General features: G+C 42.7%; 1 protein-coding gene across 2 annotated transcripts in view; it reads right to left on the bottom strand.

Annotated features, from left to right (window-relative positions):
• The window catches only part of rimbp2b (RIMS binding protein 2b), a 77,758-nt gene continuing 61,340 nt past the window's right edge, over window positions 1–16,418 (bottom strand). The window contains exons 14-28 of one of the 2 annotated variants that reach the window (XM_061037650.1): window positions 15,682–16,341; window positions 15,037–15,186; window positions 14,187–14,348; window positions 11,995–12,747; window positions 10,835–10,943; window positions 10,206–10,331; window positions 8,666–8,847; window positions 8,329–8,497; window positions 8,099–8,161; window positions 7,729–7,832; window positions 6,474–6,500; window positions 5,902–5,973; window positions 3,205–3,339; window positions 2,261–2,305; window positions 191–330 (exon numbers count right to left, since the gene is read on the bottom strand). In XM_061037650.1, the coding sequence (XP_060893633.1) occupies window positions 2,279–2,305; window positions 3,205–3,339; window positions 5,902–5,973; window positions 6,474–6,500; window positions 7,729–7,832; window positions 8,099–8,161; window positions 8,329–8,497; window positions 8,666–8,847; window positions 10,206–10,331; window positions 10,835–10,943; window positions 11,995–12,747; window positions 14,187–14,348; window positions 15,037–15,186; window positions 15,682–16,341 (2,739 nt within the window). In that variant the 3' untranslated portion in view covers window positions 191–330; window positions 2,261–2,278. Of the gene's footprint in view, window positions 331–2,260; window positions 2,306–3,204; window positions 3,340–5,901; window positions 5,974–6,473; window positions 6,501–7,728; window positions 7,833–8,098; window positions 8,162–8,328; window positions 8,498–8,665; window positions 8,848–10,205; window positions 10,332–10,834; window positions 10,944–11,994; window positions 12,748–14,186; window positions 14,349–15,036; window positions 15,187–15,681; window positions 16,342–16,418 lie in introns of both variants that reach the window. The other variant, XM_061037649.1, reaches the window with a different exon arrangement.

The raw sequence follows: 16,418 nt of genomic DNA, 5'->3' as shown, positions 1-16,418 counted from the left end.
ATATGTTGTTGATACTGTTAACAAAATACAAATACTCTAGTATACAACAGATGTACAAGAATAAATGCCAACTGTCCTCTGTTAGAATTTCTTTTTTTTTTTTTCTTCACTTTGTTGGATGACACTCGATCATTATTTTACAGTGCCCAGTCTTTCCAATAGTTTCTTCCCTTTTGGAGAGCAGTCCCCTTCTCTGTTTGGAGGAGTACATGTCCAGTGGGACCTGATGGGGCTGCCGGGCCCCACGGTGGCAGGGCCTGAGCCAGCGACGTGGGGACGCACTGTGGGAGAGGGTGCTCCTCTGCGCGGAGACGATTTTTCCAGTGGAACCTAATGGGAGACCCGTAAGGGACAGTTGAGGGTGTTAAAAAGCCAGCCGTCTGTCACACCTCAGTCATTACTCCCCTCCTTCTCTTTTAGTCCTTTCTGTCTCTGTAGGGCCACCATAGCTCTGAACTCTACCTCCCTGGATGTTGTCCTGTGCATAGAAGCCCCCCCCCCCCCCTCCTGTAATGTAGATTTATTTTTTTAACAAGCTGCTATGAATAAGCTACAACGGCACACACAGTTAAAGCATGACATCGACTCACTTCCACATCAATGAAAGGTGACAACATCTTCAAAGGCGGGGGGAGGGGGGGACAGTTTCTCTCACATCAACGGATACATTTGCTTTGGGACTAATTTATATCACAACCACATTCCTTTCTCTCATATAAATTGGATATGGATTGCACTGGTACAACTGGGTTACAGAGAAACTACCAGTCACTACTCCTTTTCTGTAATCATGAGCTAAAAGGCTTCTTTATATTGCACTTTGGACAGAGTGTGTATTTATACATGAATTCATTATGTGAGACTCAGTACACCAGACCGTGAATCATATCTGAACCATTCTGCTGTGTTTGGTATATTTCATTCTATGGAGTTTAAAGCGAGATGTGTATTCTTAAAGTACAAATAAAGGGTTTTGTTCATCTTGGGAATAAAATGTCTAATTCTTAAGAAACAGAACATTTCTCAGTTTAATTCTCAGACTGTTGATAAGAATTAGAGATAGCTTCTGGTTTCAAAAGTGAAGCCAATGTAGAAGTTCCTCAAACCTGCTGTTTCTTCTCATGACCAGCAGGGGGCGACTGCACTGCCTGTAATATGTTCAATTGTATGAAACCACATGTGAAAATGACCATTCCCATGTGGTTTCATACAGTTTTGAACATATTGCAAGCAGTGCAGTCGCCCCCACTTTTGGGTGTAGTTAACTGTGATTGACAGATCTCTATCACAGCGACCTGTCAACCAAGATAGAGAAAACATTTCACACCCAACCCAAGTATGTTGGTTCAGAGACAACATGAAGATTAGTGCCAAATTATCACATTTGGGGCTTCAGAGAGGGCTCCACAACCAAATAGGTGAACCTTGAGTAGCTGCATCCACTTCTTTACACCTGTTTTGCTGCTACAGCCGTACGTGTGGTGTGTAACTAGTGGCTTTCGGTGGATGATGCACGCTAACATAACAACACTTTGGGTTGGTTTTGATATATTGCAGACACTTCAGAGTTCACTTATGGAACATTAACTCAACTTTTAGATGACGATGTAAGCACAGTGTAGCAGTTTTACAATATCCAATAGGTTTTCAGCTAAAGTTCAACAGTCTCGCTTTAAACCAGTAAATTGGAAATCTGATTGGAAAGACATTAGTCCTGATGTTCTGATGAACGGAAATGCTTTAATGCAATTTACATTATTCTTTGAATTAGAGCAACCAGGTCTCAAAACTGACATCAGATAATTCAATCTCCATGCTCTTCTTTTGTTTTGCATAGGATTGGTTTTCCTGATTTCTTTGTGGGCTGCAGGATGCTATACTCCAGCAAAGAAGTCTAAATACTATTAATGTCAACAAACTTCTGTGGGTCATTTTCAACTACGGCCTTTTAGCTTATCATGAATTACAGCAGGAGACTTATTGCAGGAGACGGACATTGTCAGGTACAACACTCAGAGAAACAACTGAAGATACCATACTTCTTGTCTAATGCATTGGCTGGGGTTACTATCTCCTACCAACACACATCATCAACAGTTTTGGTGAAACAAGGACAATTCCTGAAGCGACCTAAAGACAAAGCAGTACTGAAGGAATGTCTTAGAAAGTACACGTGTTTCATACCAGAAGCTAAGGGGACCCATGTCATCTGCATTAGACGAGGGGAGCGTAATGGTGGTATCCTCAGTTGCTCACTTACGTGACGGAAACAGAGCCTTTAAGGTGTGAAATGAACACTCTTCTTCTGTTTTGCCAAGCGGGTGAGGAAAAGAAATAAAAAAAAAAACATGATGATGGCATTTCAATCATTTTCACTCTGACAATGGCAAGTTAGAACACAAGGAAATAAATATCTGATGACATCTAGTCATATGTGAACAATTGCATTATTTCTTGAACATAAACATTACATCACATCACAATTAATAAATAAATCTTTCTGAAATGATTCTCTGATGGCAACATAGGTTAAGTGACCTTTGAGTGCTACTTTACAAGAAAGAAATTTACAAAACAAGGCGTTCAGGAGCAGATACAAAAATGGAACTACACTAGACTTATCTTTATATAAAAGGTTCAAGAAGTCATGCATGTGGACTATAGAACATGCTAAGCTACAGACTACATAAATCATCTTTTGGTACAACAAAACTATTGACTCTATTAGAAATGATTTGAGCTCAAACACAGAATATGTTCACAAAGCATCTGTTAGAATGCTGAATATGCATGTGCAAAAAGTGTTAACTGCTGCTTTTTTTTCCAGACATGACAGAACAAGTAAAAAGTCACAGGAGCCCCCCCACCCCATACCCCCCCTCCCCCCCACTTCATTTTACTCTCATTGAGAATGCTTTGTGAATACAGTATATCCATATATTATACAATGCACAACTTCCCCCCTTTCACAGCAGTAAACATGAAAAATAAAAGTTCCTCTGTCAAGTATAAGTCTTAAATTTTATTTTTTCATAGATCTTAGACATCTATTTATTTACAGTGTAATGCTCCAAAGTCAGAAATCCCATAGTACTTCAGTGAGACACACACACACACACGCACAGACACCAAACTAAAGGAGATAGAGGGAACTGAAAAGAGTAAACGGATGACAGAGGGCTAGTACTGCGAAGGAGCATGTACCCTTTTGGTCTTTATCCGTGCTGGAGTGTCCTGGGGGTATCGAGATGGTGAGTCAGTGAGAAAAACCTCTACATCATCAGGCACTTCTTCAAGAAAGTTGGAAGGAACGAGTCCCTTGTGTCCATTGAGCTCGCCCTAAGGAGAGCATAAGCACAGTGAGACTTCATCTGCTGTGTTTAACTTGAATTACACCCTGTACTCAGCAGTCCCCCCACTATTTTAAGAAGGCACTTACTAATGTCAATAAGTGCTGCAGAGGAGTTGACAACTCAGGTGGGCTGCTGCTTTCCAGAGGGTTTCATACAGCATGCATGCCCATTTGAATGTGTTCCTTAAACATCCTGACTAATACTTAAACAGGACTCTCCAATACCTTATAATGACGCTCTACTTCTATGTTATAGTCACCAGTTTTCAACTTTATTATTGAGAAATCATATAAGCAGAGGCCACCGTTGAAAAAAGGAGCATATCAGAGCAAGATTAAATCTAAAGCGCTTGGTTGTGACGGTTAAAAACATTACATGGTGTTATAGTTGTGGAAGTCACTCATGATTAAACAAGAATTGAAAAGGGAATTATTTAAGCTGCAATTCTTCAATCAACATGTATAGCTGCAATTCATGATGCATGGCCCAGAAATGTATGATCCCAGGATGCATTTCTCTCACCAAAATACACTTTTGTGTGTTTTTTCTTTGTTTTTTAGTAAATTAAAGTGTTGATAAAGTGTTGATTTTATCTTTCTGACTGGAAGCAAAAGAGACAAATATCTGGTTGTACTATCACACACTCCAAGTGTGGTCCAAGTAGACTTGCAACCTGCACTCTGGATACAGAGAGAATGCAAACTCTTCTGCTTTCAGATGCAAAAGTGTTGGGGGGGGGGGGGGGGGGGGGGGGGGGGGGCAAAGCTCAAGAGATCAAAAGTCATATGGCTATAAGATGCAGGAATTAACTTTGTAAAATATGCCCCAGGCGAGTGTAATGTTCCCTTGCAGTCATGAGGCTTGAGAGGAATTTCCTATCTACAGACTTTGTGGGCTCAAAAGCAGGACCACAAAGTGCCTCAAGCCATAATGCCAAATCTCATGAGGGGGCACTGCATTTAGCCACAGGGCTCAGCCAGCAGACTTCATTTAGAGGACATACGGCAAGAGGGTTATCGCCTGGTGTCGCTCCTTCAAAGATAGAGTTACAGCCAGACATAACAGCAAAATAGATCTTTAACATGGACAAAACAGAGACACCTCTCCAGCAACCCCCGAAGGAACGTCCACATCAGAGCACTGCAACAGGAGTAGATTTTTAAATAGGGCTCTAATGGATGATGCCCTGGTACTTTGTAACCACACTCATTGGCTGACTTTAAGTTATTTTATTCCACCTTACAGAAACATGCAACTGCCATTATCGTGGACAGATCATCCGAGGCAGCAGTGCAATGCAGCCTGGTGCAGGGCTGAAGGCTGAACTGAAGCTCTAGATATTTGTAGTATATGCCTTTGAACTCAACCCTTAAGACTGCCTGTGAGTCATATATGGATGTCCCTAAATATGGAGAAGATATCAAACCAGTATTTCAGCTTCATCCAAATCCAAGTATGGTTACCCCGTGATGTGGAACAGGCAGACAGAGATTTCTTTCATGTGACAGTTAACTCAGAGATAAAGTTAGGACATATTTAAAGATGGTTCTTTATCGGTGTTGGCTCTGGGACTTAGAAATTGGTTACACAGTGGTTAGCGTACTGTCCTGATAATAATGCAATAAGCAAGCCTATGTGCAGCATGTCCTTGACAGTAAGGGGAGCTGTTAGCCCATCTGTGGCTGGCTAGAGCTTGAAGGGCTCTGGCTGGAGCTTGGCTAACCCCATCAACACCTTCACACTCATGTGGTCAGTCCAGTTACCAGCAGAGACTTTGACCAACAGCTTCTTGTTGTCAGACTCAGTACAGTAACTACAGCTTTCAGTCAATCCATTCTTTTGCAGCAAACATGGACTTGTCAATGATAGCAGCCTACAATGTACTTTGTAGATGTTTTATATAAAAATCAGATTTAAGATTAGGTCCATCATTTCAGGAGAAGGCAAAGGGACGTTTCTCATTGCTGGCTAGAGTTCAATCTGATTTTTTTCAGCAGCAGCTAGCTTACTTCTAAAGCTAACAATAGTTGATTTAGTTACAAAAGTTCTCTACAGCTCTTTTTTATTTCCATTTGACTTACTTCCACAATCCTGCAAAGCAGTTTAGAAAATGTACTTGATGGCTACACACATGATATCATGCTTAAAGGCTAAAGCGGGTTCTCCCAGCAGAATTCAGCATTTAAAGCATGTTGAACATGTGCAAAGGCAGTTGTATAAGTACATCTTATAACATAATAAAAGTGATGAAAAAAACACATTTTTTATTGTAGATTGCAAACATTTTACTCTAAACACTGGGTTTCAATATTTAGCATTACATAAGGAGACTAAGAAAGAGGATATAAACAAACCAATACGGTTGGAAAACATCAGTTTAAAGTGTAAAAGAATGAAGCCTGACAGGCATCATAAAATAATGATCTTTTATTAAAAATATAATGGTGGATTTAAAAAGATTTGTTTTCACATTTAAAGATGAATTAAGCCAATAACAGCTGGGATAAAAAATAAAACAGATGTGGAAATAGAAATGCTTCAGACTTACATAGTAAAAGCCGTCTTCATCAATTTCACCAAAAACTGATATGACATCACCGGCACAGAAAGTCAGTTCAGCCTGTCAAAGAAGAAAAATCTTTTAGATACTTCTGATCGGATGTGCTTTTCTTGGTGTTTAAAGTGATTCAAGTGAGCTGAAGACTTTTCAAAACATCACAGTAACTACTGGGGTTTCATGAGTTTGAAATGCTGTGCTTCCTTCTCCAAAACAATGTGATGCATCTTAAACACGAGTGTCAATTCAGTCTTTGCGGATGGACTGTTGCAACTGTAAATGCATCAAATGTTGGATCTTTGAAGACAGGATTGCATACACGTGGCACATCTGTCCTATGGGATTCTCCAAACCACACAAACCAAACATAGCGTACGTGGGTGACACAAAAGACCAAACCAAGGAGGGGAGGTGCTGACTCGGGCAATGCATGAGGGGCTGTGTCATGACCACCAGGGACAGAGGGCTGTGCCCCATCATCCAGGCCCGCCTCCTCGTTTGCAGTCCAACAAACGGGGGAGGAAACACACACAACCAGACAGTAGCGTACCCTTCTCACTCACCTCCTCATTCAGTCTGTTGCCCTCATACTGTGTCGGTGGCATTGCCAATGGAGAGGTGAGAGTACATAAATGGGGGTAAGGGCAAAAGAAACAGCATGGGAGAGTAATTCAATCCTCTAGCTTACACAGTGCTAACTCTAAATGCTCACTCAACCTCACCTTTGAACTTAATGCCCTCAATCCCAAATAAAGGAATAATTCAACATAATCGTGTTCAGAGCTAGATAAGAAGACACTCTCTGCTTTAACTATCAAACCACAGCTTGAAGATGTTAGCTTAGATGGACATGACCGCTGGAAGGCATGGTGAAACAGCCTGTCTGATTCTGAAGGGGTTAACAAAATATGTTCACTATTTATCACATTATATCTCATTTAAAGATTTTTTGACTTTCAAGACATTTAAAGGGTCTATGTAGTGACTTTTCGAGAGCCGACTCAAACCAGAAAGTTGATATATGAGGATTACTGAATGTGCAATGTGCAAGAACAGTGCAAAATAAACATCAGTGTGAATAACAACTACACTTTACAGGTTCCAAGTCTTTCTGCTGCAAAACGGTCTTCATCACAATTCCTCACTCTTCTGTTTCTCATTCCACAGCCACATGTCGGATAACCATACAGCAGCATCCTAATTGACCCCCATTTAGCTGAGGGTGAATGTTGGCTAGCTAGGGCTTCATCTGATGAGACACTTAAGTTTGTATTGTCTGCATTGGTACAAAGCTTAGCATCTGTATAAGAACTCTGGCCGGCTTCTCCGAACAAGGACGGTGCTGGCTGTTATCTACTGAACTTTGTAAACTTATTGTTGAGAAGTCCCTTGGCATCATTGTATTTCTTGAATTTGCAGTTGTTTGCATTGATTTCATGTTGCATGTGTATGTTTGGATGCTAGTGAAAATGTAAAGTATTGTTTAGCCCTTCCCTAAAATGTTGTTTATACAAATAAGTTTTAGTACATAATAAACAAATGAGGTATAATGGGTTAAATAGTGAGCTCTAGAAGTTCTGGTAGGCTTGTTTTCTCTCATGACATGACTTAGATAACAGAGAATCAACAGTTTTAATCTTTAAATCAAACTTGGCAACACAATGAATAATTCCCAAACTAAACCATTAAAAAAAATTGTGCTTCGGCACCTCAACAACATTTTGCACTTAAACAGTTTTTATGCATCTGTTTCTATGACGATGGTAACAGAGAATGATTAAGACAAAGTGAAAAGCTGGAGTTAGAAGAGGACAGTACCTCTACGTCAACATTAGGGGAGCTCTCTCGAGGGTCGTAGTCGTACAGTGCCACCATTCTACGTGTCGACATGGGATGTTGACGGCCACTCCGTCTATTTCTCTCTGTGAAGTGAAATAGTAAAACAAAAAACAAGGCTAATCAATGTGAATCATTTTAAAACGTTGCTGATGGATGTAATGATAATTGAGGATACGTGACAGCTATGCAGATCCGATCTTTGCAATCCGATCAACGACTTTCAATGTAATCTATACTGATGTTTATTGGGCGAAATGAGCTCAAAAGAGATTATTCAAAGATGAATAAGGATGAAGAAAAGTTTAAAAAGCAACAGATGAAGCAGAAGAGCAGCTAACTGGACACAGACCTCGCTTAGACTTTCTGGATCTGCGATTAATTGAGCGTCCATCTTTGAAACGGTCACAGTTCACTTCACAGGAAAGCAAAGAAACACAATCAAGTGTGGAGAGCAGAGAAAAGGAGAACATAGTAAAAGACAAGTCAGTATAGCAGTAAGTTGTCAAAACAGACATAGAGGATAAAAGGGTAAAGTAAAAGAAAAAGGAAGCATAGCCTGTGGAAAAACAGGGCTCTCACCTAACTTCTCCACAGGAGTGTTGAGTGGTAGGAAACCTTGTTTGAGGAGCTGGTCCATCATATCGTCATCCTCCGTCTGGATTTCAGAAACCATGTTACAGGGGATCAGACCCACTCTATCTCGGATCTCAGCTCTGTAGAAGCCATCTGTGTCTTTATTCCCAAACACCTAAAGGAAGAACAAAGTGTCAGGGAGAGAAACGGTGGTCATGCAGTAAGACCAAGGCAAAGATTACAATATTACACGACATTCTAAAGGATTTAACTAGACACAAGGCATTCGACATCTAGCTAGTTATGAGACACTCTGAATAGTGTCTTAGAGCCAATTCATCACCTTGATGATCTGGCCCTCCTTGAATGGCAGCTCCTCATCCGCCGCGTCAGGGTTGGGAGACATGGACATGGGGTCGTAATCAAACAGAGCCACAAACACTCGGGTCATCTCGTCTGGCTCCGACTCATCATAGTAATCGAGGGAACGCCGTCCCCGCCCGTGCCTGCGCCCGCCATAGCCGTCTGAAACATAGAGGAGGCCTCTGCTGCTACTACCAGCCTTATACAGCCACGCTGGCTGTAGAGGCAATGAGAGCAGAAGATGTCTCTCTGTTAGAGCTGACAGGGGAGAGGGCGATGAGATGCATGTGTGAAAAAAGAGCCGGATTGAATGCCGTAATTTAGTTCATGGTTTTAATGTCTTTTGGTTTCAAAATTTCTGTTGTGTTCAAGCACTAAAAGCAAAGAATGCTTTCACAATAAAGACCCATTGCAATGGTAGCACAGCAAGGTTCTTCGTTCACACATCTCTGTTTGCTGGCGGAACAGTCACTGAACATCATAGATCACAGTACATCACAGCACGGACAGGAAACACAGGTCAAGCAGTTTGTTGGGGTGCAGGGGAAACTGAATGACTGTGCACACCAGGAGGACACAAGTAACACTTCACTACTGTTCATTGCTGTTTCACTGCCTTATCTCACAGAGGCTGATCAACACATGCATGCTTTCCTGGGATTAGACATGATGAGGAGAGCATTCCACCATCAAATGCAGGTGTGCTGTCATGCTTAAAGGCCACATCTGGAAATAATGTGCAGCGAAAAAAAGGGCAAAGGCACGCTCCCAGGGGAGATAACACATCATATGCCCCAGCAGTTCCTGGCAACGCAGATATCAGGGACAGTAAGGGGGAAGGGATGAACCTGATATCAGTTCCCCATGCTTCTTATGGATCACCATGTTAAATGTTTCAATGGCAGGTTGTAAGCCTGGATAATGGCTCAAAAATAATGCAACCAATACTAACCTAAGCAACTTGGATGTGCTTTTTCAAATATCCAAAATGTGCTCCACTGGTGTAAAATGTGTTTTGATGGCAGCAAAGTAAATGATAGTGCAACCAAGTGATACCAACAAGGCAAGAATGCAACAACCCATCCACTAATGTGTCTTTCCTTCTCGCTGTGCTGTAAACGGGTCATGCAAAATAACATTGAAATGGGCTGCTGACTCATCAAGGCGGGAGGAGAAGGAAAGGAGGAGATGGTGGAGAAGCTACTGGAGAGGATGTTGGGTTAATGTGGTGGGAGCGTGGTCTGGTTATTGAGGGTGAATGGGGAGATTGAGTGAGTTGGGGTTTCTTGGGATTTAGGGTGTAGGAGAACATACAGGGAAGGGGTTTTCATTCTCCAGCAACGGGGAAAGTGGCCAGTCTTTTCTTCCCCAGTCAGCTTTATTCAGCTAAGCTAAGCTAAACAATGAAGCTAACTGTCCAGCACAGTACAAAGGCCACCATGATATCACTGCATTTTTGGTCTTTTTTTCTGACCTTGTCAAGTTGAATTGTCACCTTGGAGAGAAGCTGCACCACATACCATATTGATCCTCTGAGGACAAAGACCGCCATATCCTGCGCCGAGCTACACTGCCATAGTAAACATCCTCCTTGACGGGTGAGAGGTTCCCCTCACTCCCCTCACTGTTACTGTCCATGGTGATCTCTACAGAAGACACCAATCACAACGTTACGGTCAGAGATCCCCCACACACACACTCTGGTCTACCCCATGGCCCATTCATTCATGCTGAGACAGTAGGATGATGAGGTTGCCCTGAGGTGGGAAGGTGTACAAGGCAACAGGTTTCACTCTGGAGTCACTGGGTGTAAAACAGCAATGCTTGCACTGTTGCATGGAGGTCAAATTGGGTAGTCATGTTAACATATTAAGCCACAGTAAACACAGGCATAGGGATGGATAGGATCTGGGAGAACTTTCCTGCAAAACTGCGTGTGAACATCTGGCGATTCCAGCTGGTGAGGATGGAGAGCTAAAGGGTGTGCAAACACCCCGCAAAATAAGTGTTTACGTGGTTGTTTAAGCTCTATGGGAGAGATGTACAGCTCAGCTCACATGGGGAAGGGACACACATGGTATAAATAGCACAAACATCAGTGGCCCTGCAGGTGGGATGAGGCGTCTCCTCATGTGGTGACCTCACTAACCAATGGATGGGATGGGCCGTTGCTGAGAGGGGGTGCCGATGTGAACCAGCCTCCTCCCTGAGTGTTCCAGACGATCAGCGTTCCCATGTGATGATGAGTTCCCAATGATCTTTAGAGTAAAAAAAACAACATATTAGGGGTTAGAAATACAAAACACCTCATAGTTATTAAATATATAAACTCATTCAAATATCCCACATTCCTGTTAAAACAACTAAAAACCCTTAAGAGCAAATGTTGGCTTTCATTTGTCCTTAGGGAGGCAAAATAATAGTAAAAAAATAAAGAAATCCACAAACGATAAAAGAAATCCAACGAACCATAAATCAAATTAACCCCAACATAACAACATGGACTGGGAGCTAGGAAGGGTCAGATGTTTAGCTAAAGACCATTTGTTTGGTTTGTTTTGATCTGTGCATGTCAGCCCCTGGATGAGAACAGAAGTATGAAGTGAAAAAATACATGAGATAAAAACAAAGTGTTAAAGTAGAGCTGTGTTTGACTAAGAATGGATAAATATGTGATTTGATGAGCTCAGCCATAGCCTCAGCCATGACAACAACCTAAACATTTGATGAATAAAAAAATAATGAGGAACAAGTGATTGCTTGCTGAAGTGAAAAACACATGAGTCGACGTGAATGAGTTGAAAACTAAATGGATCACTGCAGGCGGCAAAAGTTGTGATCATTATTTCAAATTTGAAGCAATGAGAGGCACAAATTGCTGAAATAAAGCTCCAAGCACAAGGCGCAGTGTCAGCGCTGAAGCTCTAGAGGCCGACACATGGAGAGCAACAAATGAGGCTGTTAGCTGGCAGAGGGGGAAGGGGAAGAAGATACGGGGGCAGCAGTCCCCATGAACTGCACAGACACTGCTATTCTTTGAAATGAAACCTTCCCCTCAAAGACATGAGAAGTCAAAACTTTGTTAAATGGCCTTTAGGTGATTAAAAGTTATACTTCAAAATCCACCTGACAATCTGAATACAAAAGACATAATTCACACCAAATAAAACATCAATGACACAAACCATGAACATGGGATAACAAAATGGCAAATAAAGAGAGGGAGGGGGGTCATAAAGAAAAACAGACAACATTAAAACGGCTGCAGCTTGCTGATGAAATTTACAGCAGAAAGTCTGAATCACACACCAGCGGCTGGTCCCGGTTGAGCCTGGACAAAGAGTGGGCCCTAGCCTCCCTGTGGGGGCTGTAATAGACCCTGTCCAGCATGTGTAGCCGGCCGTCGATCAGGGCCCCTTCCCTGGAGTAGTTACAGTCTCGGCCAGGCCCAAAGTGATCCCTGTTCCTTAAGTCCCCCGTGTGGACCGATTTGGCTGAAGTCCCTGGAAACTCCTCCTCCACACTGCACTGTCGAGTCAGAGTTCTTTTACGGCCCATAGCCAGAGCACGCCTTTCTACTGGGCCTTCACAGTGGATGACCTGCACCGGCCCCCGCATGGTGCTTCCATGAGCATAATACCCTCGATGACTCCGGCCCAGAGAGCCTTCTTCCTCACTGCCACAGTCTAGACCGCTGTCAGGACTCTTGGTGCTCTGGCGGTTGGGTCTTCCCAAGCTGCGGTCGTCTGAATTGTAGTAGTAGTAGCGGCTGTCAGTGAAGCGAGGGGAGGAGCGCTGGCGCTGCAGGTAGCGGGAGTTCTTCCTGGGGGTGATGTTGTTGTTCTGGGGGTACATCCTCCTCTGAGAGTGCGGGGTCCCCGGCCTCCCGCCGTCTTCAAAGCAAAGGCGTTGGCCCATGCCATCCACACAGTCCGACTCCTCCTCAGCCACCTCCGGGATGCTGTGGAGACGCTTGCTGCGCAGCGACTTCTGCTTCACCACCTCTCTCTGGAGGTCCCAGCAGTCTCTTTCCTCGGCTAAGTCCTGACGCTTGTAATAAGCCTTCAGTCATGATCAGGTTCCACAGTTTAACAGTTCAGTTACAGTCAGTATTATTCACAAGGTTCAGTTTAGATTTTGCGAAGGGGGTTGAAACGTTTTTTGAAGGTTTTAGAACAGGCAGGAAACAACACAGTGTGTGAATAGAACAAATGGGGGGAAAAGACAAAATAAAGACAGAATTAGTTATTTGTGGCAATGTAGTAAAACATGCAGTCTCATTCCGTGAGGAGGAAATGGCATGCTCTGAACAGGAATCTGTGAAGGCTCAAATATGGAGTGAAGACTGACACACAGGGTGGTCATGGAGGTCAAATGTGGAGAAGGGAATTTCCCAGACGAGAAATTAGAAATATCTAAATAAAAAAGTTGCAGGCATCGTTTGAGGGATTAATGAAAAGAATTGTGAGGATGAAAAGAATTTTAAAAAAATGTGAAGGAATCTGCTGCACATACATACTACATAAGGACACTTGTTAAACATTTCAAATGTAGCAAGGCATACACAACTTCTTTCTTTGAGCTCACAAATACAACAGCAGAAAAAACTTTAACTTCTCACTTAACAATGTCGAATTCAAATGTATCAATCTTTACATATTTTTAAAAGAATAATGTTTTCACAGACAATAAGGGGCATGGATAATATGCACAGTGATTTACATACAGATGGTGAAGAGAAACACTGGATGCAGCATTGGTGTATTTGAAGTGTGAATACACCAATAAATAGCCCTTATTAACAGCACAATACTGAACAGGTAACTGGATAAAAGCAGCAATAATCAAACTCAAGTTTCAGTTATTTTGTATTGATTTTCCTATACCTAATATTTCTTATACATAATATTACAATTCCTATCACTCTCATGGTGCTTTTCTCTAGTGGTGGCAGATCTTGGCTTTATGTCCACACATCCCCGGCGACACACCGAATGAAGACAGGATCGGGTACAAACAATGTGAACGTCTACATCGACGATAGAAAAATTAAGCATTAAGACGTGAAAGACATAAACAAAAGTGAATATTTCCATTTAAGTACTCACTTAAATGAGATTCCCATATGCACTTCATATGCCATGACCCTTTGATACAGTAGAGTGAATAAAATGTCTCATAATAACACCTATAAGATTTATTTTCAATCCAAATGCAATTCATACCATCAAATATATTGTGCTTTTAGATAACAACCCTCCCCTATTGCATGCTGTATAGCTATGTACACACAGCCCCCTCACATGAGCTCAGCCTGGTATGAGTAAAGCAGTGCTGCAGGGGCAAGGTGGAGGAGCAGGGAGGCTGATTCAACTAATGTGAGGCAGGGGGAGCTCAGCCAGACAAAGCTACGACAGGCCTGGTTGTAGAGCAAGGCCCTCCCTCCATGAATGTCTGTCGTCCCCCACGACCACTACGAGGTGAATGTGTGCAGTATGTACCTTAAGAGTGTTGTGGGAGTTGATACTGCGCCTGCGCCCCTCCTCCAGCTGCATCTCGGAGTAAAGATCTTCCTCATCCTCCTCCATGATGTCAGACAGGTCAGAGCCCCGGCTGCTCTCTGTGTGGTACTCCTCACTGTGGCTGTAGTGAGGGTAATGGTGCTGAGGGAGGACAGGACAGAGGGAACAGAGAATTATACTAACAAGGTCAAGAAACAGAATCTGCCAAGCAGAGTAAGACCCACAAGGGATGTGTTGTGGTGTTTTGCAGTACAACAATAGAGTAGAACAATAGAAGGAAGTTGATTGAGAAAAGTATAGTTTTTGCAGCAACCTGCAAGACGAAGTGACAGGAGTGTCCAAAAGTTATCTGTATGAAATTCAAAGAAACAATGTAATGTAAAGAGATTACAGTGTTAGTTTTATTCTTTGTACTGTGGCATCTTTGAGTCAGTGATGAATACCACAGCACTGAGTAGTAATAATAATAATAATAATAGACACCTCCATTAAAGTATCATTTTAGCCTGTTAACCCAAACTGTGGTGCTAACAACGTTTTGTGAATTGTTAAGGCACATGTTTACTAAACAAGATGTACTGAAATGATGCCTTTTTTTCCCTCCAAAATTAATTTTGTCTAGCTTTGTTAACTGTTGGTCGACACTTCTTTCTTTTCATTCGAAGTGTTTTTAACAATGAAGTGGGCAAGATTGTATTTAAACAAACATTTCTATTTTTAATCCCCAACAAATGCAGCAATACACGGTTGCTGCATGTTCTTCATGGAAATAAGTTACAAACAGTCACTGATCAAAACAGCGTGACTCATTGTGTTTTCATTAAAGTACCTGTCTGCCCAGCTCCGAGCCTCTGAGGAATTCATCGACTGAGGCTCCTCTCCTTCTTGCATGAGGAGAATCATAGCCGTCCTCCTCCTCATCAGAGTTGACTGGATGTATGGCGTTACCTCGATCACTGAAGATGTTCCTTTTCTCAACCTGAAAAGAGATATGTTTGACATTCAGGTGGATAAGTGTTCCAAATAACTAGTCTTAAAATTATTTTTTTGTGCGTGTGAACCTGATGTAAAAATTCAGTTGAGATATTTAAATTCACTATTTACCTTCAATGGTGATGCCCTGTTTGTGAATCAGACCTGTTTTAATCTTTCTTGAAGCTGCAGGGGTTGTGATTAGCTTCATGTCTCTCGTCACACTGTATTTTAATATGTACAGTAAGGCATGTGCAATATGGGCAATGTAGTGTATTTGTAGTTCATGGTTCTGATTAGTGTGTTCTACCTTGTTAATGTGCCATATTCAATTAAGGACTAATGCACACAAAGGGATCAATCAAAGTATATTGTATCACACAATACAATATTGATTTAAAAAAAAGAAAGAAACCTGGTTTTCAGGAACAAGTGAAGTTAGCTTTTCATACTGACAAACATTGAGCATAATTACAAATCTGATTTTAAAAAGGGAACTCACCCGGTTACCCTCTGCAAACACTCTCTGGGCAGCTTCCCTGGCCATGGCCTTGGCGATGGTGTTGGGGATGGGGACTCCCTGAGGCTGAGGCAGGATCCTCTGAGGAGAGGGTGATCGCCGTGGCTGGAAGTGCGGCGGCTCCAGGTTGGGTCCACGCATTGGAGGCAGCGGAGAGGGGGAACGCTCCCAGTGCGGGGCTGACCGTAAACCCACCTCATGCTCTTTGGTTTCTGACTCTCTGGCACTTACTAACGGTTTGGACTTGGACATGGGGTGGCGCTGGAAATGAGTCTGCGGATGAGGAGGGGGACGGCGGCCAGGCTGAGTGTGCGGCTGTGCGTGGGGCAGCGTGTGGGGTTGGGTTTGAGGCAGAGGCTGAACCTGTGGCTGAGGGTGATTTGGTGGGTATGTTGAGGGATAAGGAGGGTGGGTTTGTGAGTGTACTGGTTGAGACTGCGAGTGGGGAATAGGGTGACTTGTGGTCCTCCGGGAGAGGTGTGGAGAGCCCAAGAGATTGTGCGGGATTATGGCCACGGGCGAGTCCTGGGACTCTCCTTGTGTTGACAACGTCCTTACAATGATTTCCCGGGCCTCCAGACACTGAATCCTGTTTAACTCCACGCTCACATAGTCTGCTGTGGGGTATAAGACCTCTGCTATCTGCATTCACAGAGAACCAAAGAGTCCTTACAACAGGGCAGTTCAAAAAACCATCGTACACAACTTCCTACTTTATA

This window comes from Labrus mixtus, chromosome 5, assembly GCF_963584025.1.
Source record: "Labrus mixtus chromosome 5, fLabMix1.1, whole genome shotgun sequence".
Lineage (NCBI taxonomy): Eukaryota > Metazoa > Chordata > Actinopteri > Labriformes > Labridae > Labrus > Labrus mixtus.
Note: the sequence above shows the minus strand (reverse complement) of the source record. Positions and strands in the feature narration are given on the sequence as shown.